This window comes from Bos grunniens, chromosome 9, assembly GCF_055505025.1.
Source record: "Bos grunniens cultivar Pamir isolate PY7600 chromosome 9, Bosgru_T2T1.0, whole genome shotgun sequence".
Taxonomy (NCBI): Eukaryota; Metazoa; Chordata; class Mammalia; order Artiodactyla; family Bovidae; genus Bos; species Bos grunniens.
In genome coordinates this window covers 84,784,230-84,798,611 of record NC_141173.1, presented here as the reverse complement: position 1 = coordinate 84,798,611, position 14,382 = coordinate 84,784,230, and the positions used below count along the sequence as shown (strand labels likewise).

The following is a 14,382-nucleotide window of genomic DNA, read 5'->3' as shown; positions in this document are numbered from 1 at the left end:
TGGTTTTAATCACTATTTTTCAATGTGTGTCTCAATACTTTATGTTCATGTGCCCATTTGCCAAAAAATCTAGATATCTCTAAATGTTATTTGAAATTCAAAATATAAGTCACACAATGAAAAATAAACCAGAGCAATAAGACAATCAGTGCTTAGATTTCCAAGTATAAATGCTTATCCTTTCCCACTCATTAAGAATTATTGGGCTTCCCAGGTGGCTCAGTGGTAAAGAATCCACCTGCCAATGCAGGGAACATAAGGTTAGATCCCTGGAGCAGGAAGATCCATCCATCCCGCCCATCCAGTGTTCTTGCCTGGAGAATCAAAAGGCAACCCACTCAGTATTCTTGCCTGGGAAATCCCATGGACAGAGGAGCCTGGGCTACAGTCCATGGGGCTGCAAAAGGGTCGGACACGACTTAGCAACTAAACAACAAACAAGAATTACTGAGCTACATGTTCTTGCTTAAGGTGACTGGGCAAAAATGAAGTTTCTAGTGAGTGCATATAAAGTTCTTTAAAAACACATCCTTAAAGTTCAGTATGCATTTCAGAGATGAAGCATTTTTAACATGCTTGTGTGGTTGGTGGGTAACAGATCAAGATCTAGCCAAAATATAAGTCCAGTCACGGGTTCTAGAAAGATATTTATCTAGCCACTAAAAAATTTTATAGCTTGATATAGATAATATGGTGATGTCATAATGGGTCTTAGGTTTTATACGTAAGAAGCTACAATTCATAGTCACATAGGTTTTGTCATTTTTAGGGCATCTATTTAATGACTTTTTATACTACTACTTTATAAAGCCCTTATAAATGTGCCCCAGAATCACACTTAAATATTTAACATGCTAAAAGTATAGGCATTGTTAGAAGATAAAAAAAATTCCTTACATTAAAAAACATGTATAATATCATATAAGAAACGAATCGCCAGTCCACGTTCAATGCAGGATACAGGAAGCTTGGGGCTGGTGCACTGGGATGACCCAGAGGGATGGTATGGGGAGGGAGGTGGGAGGGGGGTTCAAGACTGGGAACACGTGTACACCCGTGGCGGATTCATGTTGATGTATGGCAAAACCAATACAATATTGTAAAGTAAAAAAAAAAAAAATACTGGATGCTTGGGGCTGGTGCACTGGGACAACGCAGAGGGATGGTATGGAGAGGCAGGAGGGAGGAGGGTTCAGGATGGGGAACATGTGTATACCTGTGGCGGATTCATGTTGATATATGGCAAAACCAATATTGTACAGTTAAAAAATTAAAAAAAATAAATAAAATTTTAAAAATGGCACAAAGAAAAAAAAATTGTTTTAAAAATTAAAAAAAAATTAAAAATTACCATAATACTGACCAATAAAACAATGTAACTAAAAACCCATTCCCCCCGACTTGTTTACACAATTTTTCATAAAAAAATGACTGTATTACCCTCAAATAAAACAGGTCTAAAAGCTAATGCATCAAATTAGCACCATATGAGGCTGGATTCAATAATGAACTGAATTTCATATTTTAATATTGTACCATGAAGAAGGTAAAAGGAGTCATGTGATTTTATACAACGCCATTCATTTGTCTGGTTTTCTTTTCTATCATACGTAAAGCAGAAAGACAAGATAATATAACATGACCATAAAATCTTTGCAATCAGAAATCTCTGGATTCATACCCTAACTCTGCAAGTTACAGGTATACAGACCTTGAGGAAATCCCTTAACCTTATTGAGTCTCAGTTTACTCAACTGTAATTTCCCCAGAAACATATGTATTAACATATGTAAAACAGATAGCAAGTAGGATTTGCTGTGTGACACAGGGAGCTCAGTCTAGTGCTATGTGACGACCTAGAAAGGTGGGGTTGGGGGAGGGAGACGGGAGGGGGATTCAGGAGGGAGGGGACATATGTGTACCTGTATCTGACCCTGAAAGATGAACTCCCCAGGTCGGTAGCCCCCCAATATGGAGAAGAGTGGAAAAATAGCTCCAGAAAGAAAGAAGGGGCTGAGACGAAGTGAAAACAATGCCCAGTTGTGGATGTTACTGGTATTGGAAGTAAAGTCCAATGCTATAAAGAACAATATTGCATAGGAAAGTGGAATGTTAGGTCCATGAATCAAGGTAAATTGCAAATGGTCAAACAGGAGATGGCAAGAGAGAACATTGACATTTTAGGATCAGTGAACTAAAATCAGAAAACAAAGATCATGGCATCCAGTCCCATCACTTCATGGTAAATACATGGGGAAACAGTGGCTGACTTTATTTTTGGGGGCTCCAAAATCACTGCACATGGGGATTGCAGCCATGAAATTAAAAGATGCTTACTCTTTGGAAGGAAAGTTATGACCAACCTAGATAGCATATCCAAAAGCAGAGACTTTGCCAACAAAGGTCCGTCTAGTCAAGGCTATGGTTTTTCCTGTGGTCATGTATGGATGTGAGAGTTGGATTGTGAAGAAAGCTGAGCACCGAAGAATTGATGCTTTTGAACTATGGTGTTGGAGAAGACTCTTGAGAGTCCCTTGGACTGCAAGGAGATCCAACCAGTCCATTCTAAAGGAGATCAGACCCAGGTGTTCATTGGAAGGAATGATGCTGAAGCTGAAACTCCAATATTATGGCCACCTGATGGGAAGAACTGACTCATTGGAAAAGACCCTGATTCTGGGAAATATTGAAGGCAGGAGAAGGGAATGACAGAGGATGAGATGGTTGGATGGCATCACCAACTCATTGGGTGTGAGTTTGAGCAAGCTCCAGGAGTTGGTGATAGACAGGGAAATCTGGTGTGCTGCAGTCCACGGGGTTGCGAAGAATAGGCCATGGCTGAGCGACTGAACTGAACTCATCTGACTCATGCTGCCGTATGGCAGAAACAAACACCGTGCTGTAAAGCAATTACTTTTCAATTTTAAAAAAGTAAATTGAGAGACAGTGACTAGAAAGCAGCTTTTCATAAATGTTAACTGTGATTACATGAAGGGTTTTTTACCAGAACTTGCTACCTCTGAGATTCTATGCTTATATCTGGAAATATATTTCCACTTGGAAAAAAAAGCATTATAGGGGAAGAGGCAAAGTTGTTATTTACATCATGTATAAAATACCGTTTGTGCCCATGCCACCACTATTTGAGGTTGAGATCAAACCCATCTGTCAAGCAAGAGAGTAACAAAACTGAACACAGAAAAATAAAGTTAAAAAATACCTAAACTAAAAGAAAAACAAACTCCTTTTGAGATGGCAACATCAGGAACGGGATTTTTCTCTTTGCTAATTAGAGAAGAGCAAGCTTTTGTGGTATTTAGGTCACAGTGTAAGGTCTGTTTTTATTCAACTATTTACATCTTCTGTGGTGACTGTAAAAAGAACATCTGACTTTAATCAATTTAAAGAGAGAAATAAAATCAAAGTATTTTTTTGGTTTGTGTCCAAAGTCAGAATAGTTTTGGAAGTTCGAGATATTGGCTTTTTCCTTTCTTAAGTACAGCATTCAGTGAGAGCAAGACATGGCCCATCTCTGTCGTGTGATTTATCCTGTCTCCTTACATCACCTCTTGAGACAGCAACAGAGATAAGGAGCGGGTGATGCAAAACAGACAGGAACTTAGGGGCCAGGAACGGTGGGTGTCAAGGAACCCGGGGAGCAGCAGACTTGTTCAGTGGAGTGAACAGAGGATAGGTCTGTTGGCAATGGACAGCACAGGCAAGACAGAACCACTGTTCTCAACTTGAGCGAATCAGATCACCCATGCTGTGTGTGCTCAGTCACTCAGTCGTGTCCGACTCTTTGTGACCCCATGGACTGTGGCCCACCAGGCTCCTCTGTCCATGGCATTCTCCAGGCAAGAATACTGGTGTGGGTTGCCGTGCCCTCCTCCAGGGGATCTTCCCTACCCAGGATCGAACCTGTGTCTCTTATGTCTCCTGCATTGGCAGGTGGGGTCTTTACCACTAGTGCCACCTGGGAAAGATTACCCCTGGTGTCTGGTAAATTACACACTTCCAGGCCCTCTCCCTAGGAACTCTGACTTGTTAAGCGTGGAATATTGCTAATTGCCTCTTTAGTATCCCCTTCACAGAATTTTATTTGGGGAAGCAGTGTGTCCAGTTTGAAAACAAACAGAAAAAGCCCTAGATTTCCCAGCTGCCCTTGCAAAAAGGCATGGGTGTCTGACTGGACCAGAAAGGCAAAGAATACAGCCAGGGAGTAGCTGAGTGCTGAAATGTCAGCTTTGGTCCATGAAGAATGAATGATTCTGTTCACCAGCTGTGAACTGCTCAACCACACACTTACTAGGTGAGGGACTTAACTTTTTTCTTGTTAAACCATGATTTATGGGCATGTTTGACAGATGAAGCCAGCCTGCTTATAGCTGATGCTAAGGAAGATATATTTAAGCACCTCAGATGAGTCTGATGGAGCAAGTCCCATACAGTCACACTAAAAACAAAAAACAACACCAAAACACCCAATATATATTTAGCTTAATTTCAAAGCAATCAAAAATCACTACAGAAAATACTTAAGGAAAATATCTGGATAGACATGAGTGAAAAAAATGAGGAAGAAAAGAATGTTAAGATCTCCTGTCAGAAAGATCAACACAAAGCCTTAAACTAAACCTCCGCATCCCATCCCATAACTTCATGGGAAATAGATGGGGAAACAGTGGAAACAGTGTCAGACTTTATTTTTCTGGGCTCCAAAATCACTGCAGATGGTGACTGCAGCCATGAAATTAAAAGACACTTACTCCTTGGAAGGAAAGTTATGACCAACCTAGACAGCATATTCAAAAGCAGAGACATTACTTTGCCAACAAAGGTTCGTCTAGTCAAGGCTATGGTTTTTCCTGTGGTCATGTATGGATGTGAGAGTTGGACTGTGAAGAAGGCTGAGCGCCGAAGAATTGATGGTTTTGAACTGTGGTGTTGGAGAAGACTCTTGAGAGTCCCTTGGACTGCAAGGAGATCCAACCAGTCCATTCTGAAGGAGATCAGCCCTGGGACTTCTTTGGAAGGAATGATGCTAAAGCTGAAACTTCAGTATTTTGGCCACCTCATGCAAAGAGTTGACTCATTGGAAAAGACTCTGATGCTGGGAGGGATTGGGGGGCAAGAGGAGAAGGGGACGACAGAGGATGAGATGGCTGGATGGCATCACTGACTTGATGGACATGAGTCTCAGTGAACTCCGGGAGTTGGTGATGGACAAGGGAGGCCTGGCGTGCTGCGATTCATGGGGTTGCAAACAGTCGGACACGACTGAGCGACTGATCTGATCTGATCCATTTATTTTTGTGTGGTTTGTTGCTCTCAAAATAAGAGTGGAGAAATCACATGTTTTTAGCCTCTGTGACTGTAAAAAGTGCAAAAAGCTCTTTTGAAAATATAATTGAATATAATTCTTAACACCTTTTTCTTGATCATTTATCTCACCTCCAGAAATCTCCTCACATAAGTCAGCACTTTTTCACCATCTCTTCCTCCAAGAGAAGGTCTCTACAGCCATAGTGCAACTTAAACTTGTCGACTGAGCCCACTCTCTACTACTTAATTGTTGATTAAGTGTGAAATCCTCACTGTTTTGAGGATACGCTATTTTTGGACTCAAATCTTAGGCCTTCAAAGTTTTTTTCTTTGGAAGATTACTTTTTCTCATTCCTTAGTCCATTTTAATAAGTGCCTAGAAATATGTATTCATCAGGGTTTTTTCTTTTTTTAATATATTTTATGATTACTTTGACCTTGGGGCCTTGTAGACCAGGGGAGGGACTGGACTGTGCCCCCCGCCCAGGGTTGTCTAGTTATTAAAGCAAACAACTTGCTGAGAGCGCGTCTTCAATATGCAAACCAATCAGTCCTGAGTCCTTCTCTACTTGCTCTCTTTGGTCAGGCTCTTGCAGTCTAGGTCTGAGACAACTAGGGACCATCCCTATAGACCTCAGCAAACTGAAATCTTTCAAACTATCCAATCCTAAGCTTGCTCAGCTTGCCTATGCTGCGAGGTCCTTTCCTTTCTTCAAAAATCACAAAAAAGGCTCTAGCCCTTGCTCTGCTTTCTCCCAGCTCCTTCTGCCTCCTAAATGACCCTGGTGCTTCCCTGTGTGGTCCATGGTCCTTCCTATAGGGAACTATCAGTAACAAACTATCTCTTTTAACGGCAATTGTCTCCTGATGTGGTGATCTCATTTCACTTGAATAAAAACAAAACCTTGAGTAGGTGTTAAAAGGGAATAAGAAGCTATCTATGGTAACATTGTTTGTTAATCGGCTATACCACAATACAAAATAAAAATATCTTTTAAAGAAGAAGAATCACTGAACTTTACATATCAAAAGCTTAAGAAAGCTGGAAGGTCAGGATGCTGCTGCTGCAGCTGTTAGTCAATAAATCATGCCCAACTCTTTGCAATCTGATGGACTGTAGCCAGCCAGGCTCCTTCGTCCATGGGATTCTCCAGGAAAGAACAGTGGAGTGGGTTGCCATTTTGGAAGGTCAGAATACCATATACATAAGGCTGAAATTCCTAAGATGTATTTGAAAATAATACTGCACCTCTGGAATAATGCATGGCATACGGGTTTAATCTGTGAGATCACAGACTAGTCCAGACAAGCAGCTGCAATTATTACCTTGTTTTCCAGGGTGTGCTCTACACCAAATACCAATAAAATAGCTTCATTAACTTCAGAGAAGTCCACAGTTTTGAGAGTCTTTCCAAATTTAAAAAAAAAAAAAAAGAGAGAGAGAGAGATGCAGCCAATCAAAAAGTGTCTGCCTTGGAAGTAGTATGCTTCATAATTAAGTGTAAGAACTAGAAATTCTGGACTGATGACATAAAGAGATGGTAATGATTACAAGAGGTATGAAATAGGAGTCATATGCTCCAAAACAGGGCTGACCAGAACATTTGCAAATTAAGACAAAAGTTTATGTCACTCTTATGTTACCAAAAATCCACTCTGCTATTAGAGACATGAGACCTGTGCCATGGAGTACCTGTGTTTTCTTGGTCAGCTTACCACACCACACCTCCCTGCATTTACACCATAGGGTTTCTAAAAGCCTTTAATCCTATTCAAACAATAGACTGATTAGGCAAATGGCTTGCAGCCAAATCAAGTTTTAGTACTTCTTATCAGAACTTGGCTCTCTGTACCTCTAATCTGAGCAACTTTTACCGTACCTGGGCTAACTGAGGCTAATTAAGAATGGTAACACATTCAAAAGAAGGAAAGGCAACAGGCACAACATTACCAGGTAAATTTTGTTCATGTCAGTTACACAGATATGCTGTTATGTTGAAATTCCTGTCTGGGCATTTGTGAAAGCACAGTCCAGACCAGGGAACCCAAAGGTGTTTCAGGGCTTACGAAATAAGGAAGATTTGAAGATGTAAAATGGGATAGTAGGCTTTGCTTGGAATTCAGCACAAAACTGAGCCAGAATAAGGCTGAAGATGGCAAGACTGTACAAGTCAGATGTAATAAAAGAGTTTATTTCAATCCTTTTAAATGAATTATTAAGTAACTGACCCACAATAAGCCCTATGAAAGTCACTGTAGGACTAAGAGACTACATATAACAGAGACTAATTCCTCAAAGAACTGCTTCTTCATATTTAGAAAAAACTTGAACATTAATAATCCTTGACCGATAGACACTCTGAAGGTCAAGAAAACTCTTGCTCATGAAGAGTTGGAGCATTATCAAAGAAATCAAGAAGAGACCACTAGTTACAGCAATTGGCAATATGCGAGAGAGAACAAGAAAGACAAGATCAACATTTTATTTTCAGACGGGAATCAAAAAACTCGAAACTGAATCTAAGTATGGCTCAAAAGTGAATCTAAGTATGGTTTATATAACTTATAAGGTCTTCCAAGCATGAATTTTATGCTCTAATAAATCATATTTACATGAATTTCAGAGTACATTGTTTCTGATTTGTTCTCTGGCCCAAAGGAGTATTACTCAGATTTTTATAAAGAAATTTTGATACTAAAAACTGAAAAGCAGTAGAATAGGCTCCCTGCCTACTCTAATGCCACTGTGGCATAAGTATTATTTGAACTAAAGGCACTTGAAAAACAAGGGCAAGATGGGTACTCCAACCTCCCCTTCTTCTCCCTTAAATCAGGAGATAAAACTCCCATGTGAAAGATGTCCTCCCCATAAGGAAGGAAGGAACTGCGCTCATCACCAGAGAGGATCAAACTGAGAGAATTCTGCAGAAGCAGATCTTGTTAAAATAGCTCTTATCTTCCTTTAGCATCCCACAGAGTTTGGTTATTTTTCCACAGCTGCCTTTGTTCAACCTAGTATAAAAGCATTTATATTTTTGTACTTTTGGGGGTTCTTCCTTTCCTTATGAGGGCTCTTGTGTCACACAAAGCTTCCCTGATAGCTGAGTTGGTAAAGAATTCGCCTGCAATGCTGGAGACCCCAGTTCAATTCCTAGGTTGGGAAGATCTGCTGGAGAAGGGATAGGCTACCCACTCCAGTATTCTGGCCTGCAGAATGCCATGGACTACATAGCCCAAGGGGTCACAAAGAGTTGGACGTGACTGAGCAACTTTCACTTTCAAATAAATTTCTGCTATTAATCTTACATTAATTTAATTCTCCGGACCAGCTGAACATTCTAAGAAGGTAGAGATAAAATTTTGCCTTCCCTATGAAAGCAAATCACTGCAATGAATGCATGCAGACTAAATTATACTAGATCTTAATGGACAAGCTTAAAAAAAAAAAAAAGATTTAGCCTGGACCAGCCATTCAGCCTACTTGGAAAATTCTACAGTTGCTAATAAGCTTATAATAAGTAGTGAGCCAAATACTCATTCATCTATAATACATGTTAAAAGGAAGATCAGATACTGCATCCTAATTTAGTATATACACTTACTAAACTCTCTCTTTAAAATCTTATCAAAGACTTCAATATTTCAGTATATTTCAGTAATGTGTTGAGAAGCAGTCTCAAAGCAGATATGAAGTAAAAGAAAGGAATTGCCTAACACAAAATTGTGTAAAATTGCATCTGTACTTTAAAGCTGCATTCATTTGATTTAATAAGGATTTATAAGGCCTGTATCCATGAGTCACTATGGTTCTCAATTTGAAGAGTTTAGCTTAAAATGCTTGGCTACATTTACAGAAAACATTTGGGTAATTCCTGCCTGTTATGCTTGCTGGAGCTTTCAAGTACAGCGACCTGACACAATTTCTTTACACCTTTCCCACTTCTAGAGCAGCAACAAAAGTCTAACCAGTAATACAGCACACCTTAAGTTAGTCATGTCGAGTGGCCAGCTCCACCTACTATTTTGCAATCAAGGAATACCTCCCCCCTTTGAGAATTAAATATGATTCAACTTTGTTGCTACACAAAGCAAATATGTTTAGCCATGGGGAACTATTTGGAGTGACCTTCACTTTGCCTCCATTACATCATGACTACTTAATTCAAATGGTATGAGCCAGGATTCACTAGTAGCTCAAATATTCAAACCAAACTTTGGTTTGTTAATGACAGAGTTAATGATAGAGCTCCCTAAACCTTAAGTTAAAGCCACATTATTTTTTGCTCTTAGTTTCCTTATATACTGAAAACCTTATTTAAAAGATGAACCTTATAATTTCCAATCATCTCATAAGTTTACCTCTAATCTTGTTCATTGCTGGTGTGTACTTGCTGGATAGAATCCCTTTTGGAGATTCTGAAAGGTTTGCTCTCCTTCCTGGAAAGGGTCAAGCTTTGGATTTAAGCAAAACTACAAGAAAATTCCACCTAGGCCGATATGTACCAGAGTCTGGTAGAGACTGAATACGTTCCCCTCCTAGTAAAATAGGTCTGGTTAAGCAGGATGAAAAAGAGGAAGAAAACTCTAACTCATGCTTCTGCTTTCCCAAGTCTCCAAATATAAACATTTTTCCTTGAAGCTTAAAAAAACACAACTGTGCCATAAAAAAAATCTTTTATTTACCCGCAGAAGGACCCAATCACAATTTAATTGCTAAACACCACACTATTTTACATGAAGAATAAAGCAAACTCAACTATTCTCCTAGGCAGAGATTTAAAATCATCTTCATGGAAATTCACGGCTACACTGAAGATTTTGGTAGAATGATTATCACATGGTAAGGCAACCTTTAGAATCCATGACTTTGTCAAGGAGAAATACTCTTATCATAAGTGCTCTGTGAAAAAGCAGGAAGTGTTTCGAAAGGAAGCCTCTGGCTTCAAAAGATGACTTTTCAAAACTTTTCAAACGAACATTTGGTTTTCTGTAACCAAAAAAAAAAACAAGCTGAGCCCAAAGGCTGACTATTCCCCCTTTCTTAGAGGTGACATACATCACTTTATTTTCCTATCAGAGGTAGAGAAGCCTAGTCTTAAATAAATAAGTATATATGTGATATTTCTTCAATATCATCTCATATGTAATAAGCTGTTGATGAAAAGAGCAGTACCCAGCAGACAGACCTGGGTCCTTGACTCTTCACCAGTTGGGTGACCACACCTTTTACAGGCTTCAGTCATACAAGTGGAGGATGAAGGATGGTCTCTTTAACCCTGAACATGCCCCCATCTCGAAGGCAGACTGAGCTTAACACTCACAATGACTGAACAAGGTAATTCCTGGTACCACTTCCATATTTCAACTTTCCCAAAGTTAATGGCTTATTAAATGCACACATCCAACCCACCACACCAGCCAGAGTTCAAGTTTTCATACAGTAGAGTAAGGAGAATCTGTACCCTCCTCAAACTGCTCCAAAATGACAATGGAAAGCAAATGCCAGGAAATAATATTATATATTGGGTGTGGAGAGGCAGGAGTGGGGCTAGGTGTTGGTTCAGGGGGAGAAGAGGAGCATAAGGTTTCAAGAGAAGTTTTCCCAAATCTTTGCCTGAGTGGCCTGCCCTAGGAATGCGAGGATGGCTACAAAGAATGGGGTTTCACTCCCAAGGAAGGGTCTCAGACTCAAGGTGGATGATGAAAACCCTTCTGAAAAGAAACCCTGGTTTCTAGTCTCGGGGGTGTCCCTAACTAGGAGTGTAACTTTGGGTAAGTCGTTCAACCACTCTGAACCTCTGTTCTTATCTGTAATATGTTAAAGCGAATGAGAGGAGCCAGCCCCTTCCCCTCCCTCTTCCTCGTCAAGATTCAGAATTAAAACTCGGGAAAAGCCTCCGTGGCCTTCTCACCTCTGGTCAGGTGAGAGCTCCAAAGAAGAGGGCCTCCTATCTCTTAAAAACACCAGAGCTTTTCAAAGCCCGAGCTGAGGCGTCTAACCAGGGTTATTTTCTCTACGCATTTATTTATCTTGTTCTGCTTTTAAATTCTTCGACTACCAAAGCCTGTTCCACTGTGCTGATTCCCCCTGGAGTCCAGCATCCCCTTCCATCTTTCCAGGTGGTTTAGTCCCTTACTTTCAAACTCACTCGGGCAGGCAAGTTCTGGCAGAGGACAGAGAAAGAAGCAAGGAGACCGAGGGCAGCCGAGCGCCGCCCCCGCCCCCGCCAGGCTTCCGACGGCGGGGAAACCCCGCGGGCGCCCCCTGCCCGGAGGCCGCCGTCCGCCCGCCTCGGGGTCACCGCACGTCCCCGGCTCCCGCCATCCTCTTACCCGCGATGTCCCATAGCTGCAGGCGCACCAGCGTCCTGCTGTCCCAGTTGAGGACCTTGAGGGCGAAGTCCACCCCGATGGTGGCCCGGTAGTGCTGGGAGAAGAGCTGGTGGACGTAGCGCTTGATGATGCTGGTCTTGCCCACGCCGAGTTCGCCGATGACCAGCACCTTGAAGAGGTGCTCACTGGTCTCCGGCGGCGCCGCGGCGGCGGCCGCCCCCCGGCCCGGGTCCCCAGCTCCGCCGCCCGCCATGAGCGCCCCCGACCCCGCACCGCCGGCCGGCCGCTCTCGGCGAGCTCCGGGGCCCCGCCCGGCCGCGCCCTCCTTGCGGCGCCCCGGGAGCCCCGCCGGCCGTCGAAACTTCTCCGACACCGGTCGCCCTTCCCGCCGCGCTGCCGCACCGCCTGACGGGTCACAGGACCCGGAACACGCCGCCGCTGGCAGCCCGCGCGGGGCGGGGAAAGGCCACGGGGGGGACTGGCCTGGCGGGGGAGGCCCCGGCGAGAGGCCGCAGCTCGCCGCCGCCTGCGCTTTGCGCGGGCCGGGCCAGAACTCGCGGCACTTCCTTTCCCCGCAGTCCCCCCTCCTCGCGGCGGCGCCGAGCTCGGCCGCCCCCTGGTGGCCGCGGAGGGTAGCTGAGCGCCGACGGCGAGGGGGACCAGGCGAGTCAAGGTCAGACCACCCAGCCAGGTGGTGAAAGCCCTTAGAACTTGCGGAGGGGCGAGAAGGGGTCGTCCAGGAGGGACCCCAGCCTGGAAGGCGCGGGTCTGGGAGTCGATCTCCTTCCCTGGCTCTGCCCCGAGGGAGTTTAGCACGTGGAGATCCTTGCCTTTGATTAATCGCCAGTGGTCCACTTTAGAAGTGAAAAAGAGTGGACGGATGACTCTGAACTTGACAAAGGACTGAAAACGCTTTTGTTTCGATGACTCTGAGGGAAAAGACACATGGCCACGAAAACGATCTTATTTTAATTCCCCAACAAACCATGAATGTCTTAATTTTAAGTGTTTCCGTGGTAGAGACTGAGATAGATGCTAGGAATTGATTGAAAAACAGTATTGAGGGTTTTTATTTAAAAGAAGAAAGATAGAAGGCCTTACCTTGCCTGCTGTGTTTGTAAAGTCGAGGGTTGTCCTTCCCCCCACCCCATAATATTTAGAAACACCTGGGGCTGAAATCTTCTGGTAGTTTCCTTAAGTAAACTAAAGCCTGCCTGCCACTCGGCCTATCCTCTGACAATCACTGAAAAATGTTTTCCGGAAGTGGAGGCGGTTTAAAATTGACTTCTAAGTCAAGGTGGAATAAAATCTTTAATAGAATAGCTACTGCAAAATCATGGCTATGTCTCTCAAGATGTTTTATGGCCAGCTGGCTTGCGGCTTTTATGTTCACTCAACTGAGAGCCCTTTCAAAATTTCAATTTTCAAAGCCCTTTCAGCTTGAGGAAAGAGAAATTCTCCCTTATTGCCTTAGTACAGTATATTGTTTCATACTTACAGATTGCCATAGATTTTTATGAGTTTCTTTTTTCTTTCACCTTCCTATGTTTCCACTGGCATTAAAAATAGAATTGTGGTGCTAAAAAAAAAAAAAGCCCATGTAAATGATTTAAAATTTGAAGTGGTCCCAGCTAAAGGAAGAATAATGGCTTGGATCTGGTGGTTCTCAATTTTAAGTGAACAGGGTTTGTTAAAACAGATTACACACGGCCCATCTCCAAAGAGATTCTGAGTCTTGTGACTGAATAAATAAAACTCTGTTTTAAACAAACATTTCCATTTACTGCCTAGAGGGATGGCCTCTTTAGAAAGTCACCCTGTAATACCCTCTCACATTTACTCACATTTGGTATGTACTACACTCCCCATCTGGAATACATTCCAAACCTTTACCCCACCTCAGGCTCTTCCAAAGGTTTATCCAAGTGGCGCTAGTGGTAAAGAACCTGCCTGCCAATGCAGGAGACATGAGATGTAGGTTTAATCCCTATGTCCGGAAGATCCCCTGGACGAGGGCATGGCAGCCCACTCCAGTATTCTTGCCTGGAGAATCTCCATAGACAAAGGAGCCTGGTGAGTTACAGTCCATAGGGTTGTGAAGAGTCAGACATGCCTCAAGCAACTTAGCACGCAGGCTCTCCCAAGTAAACTCTGTCTCAACATTCAAGGGCCAGATCAAGGTATTACCTGCTATCTTCATTCCAAATTTCCTTGGCAGGTTAATGAATTCACTTATTTATTAAAAAGCTTCTGATGGTGCCAAGCAATGTTCTAGATATTCCAAGTACACTGGTTTGAGCAGAACAGAGGAAATTCTTTTTCTCAAGGACTTTATGCAATACTGGAAACAAGACAGATAATTAAAAAGCAAATAAGTAAAATAATTCAGATAGTTATACGTTTTATGAATAAAATAGGAAAATGCCATTTAGCAAGTAATCATTGGATGAACAACAAAAACTACACTAATTAGCTGGCCTACTCTAAAGAAAATATGAAAGTAATGCCAAGTTGCATTTGTCTACCATGGGGATAACCGGTGGACCCAGGGCTGTTTACTGAAAAGACCACCCTTTCCTCGTTCCTCCGCAGTGCCGCCCTAGGCTTAATCCCAACGGTCATGTAACACTGGGCTTGTCTCTGCACTCTCGTCTCTTCCATTAATCTACGCCTGTGCTTACACCAATTACTTGCCTTAGTCGTTGTTGCTTAGTCGCCAAATCA

The 14,382-nt window shown here is 42.5% G+C and overlaps 1 protein-coding gene across 1 annotated transcript in view; it reads right to left on the bottom strand.

Annotated features, from left to right (window-relative positions):
• The window catches only part of RAB32 (RAB32, member RAS oncogene family), a 31,089-nt gene extending 19,026 nt beyond the window's left edge, over nucleotides 1-12,063 (bottom strand). Inside the window, exon 1 of the mRNA XM_086316624.1 lies at nucleotides 11,659-12,063. Within this exon, the coding sequence (XP_086172750.1) occupies nucleotides 11,659-11,911 (253 nt within the window). The 5' untranslated portion in view covers nucleotides 11,912-12,063. The remainder of the gene's footprint in view (nucleotides 1-11,658) is intronic.
• Between the last annotated feature and the right edge of the window lie 2,319 nt (nucleotides 12,064-14,382).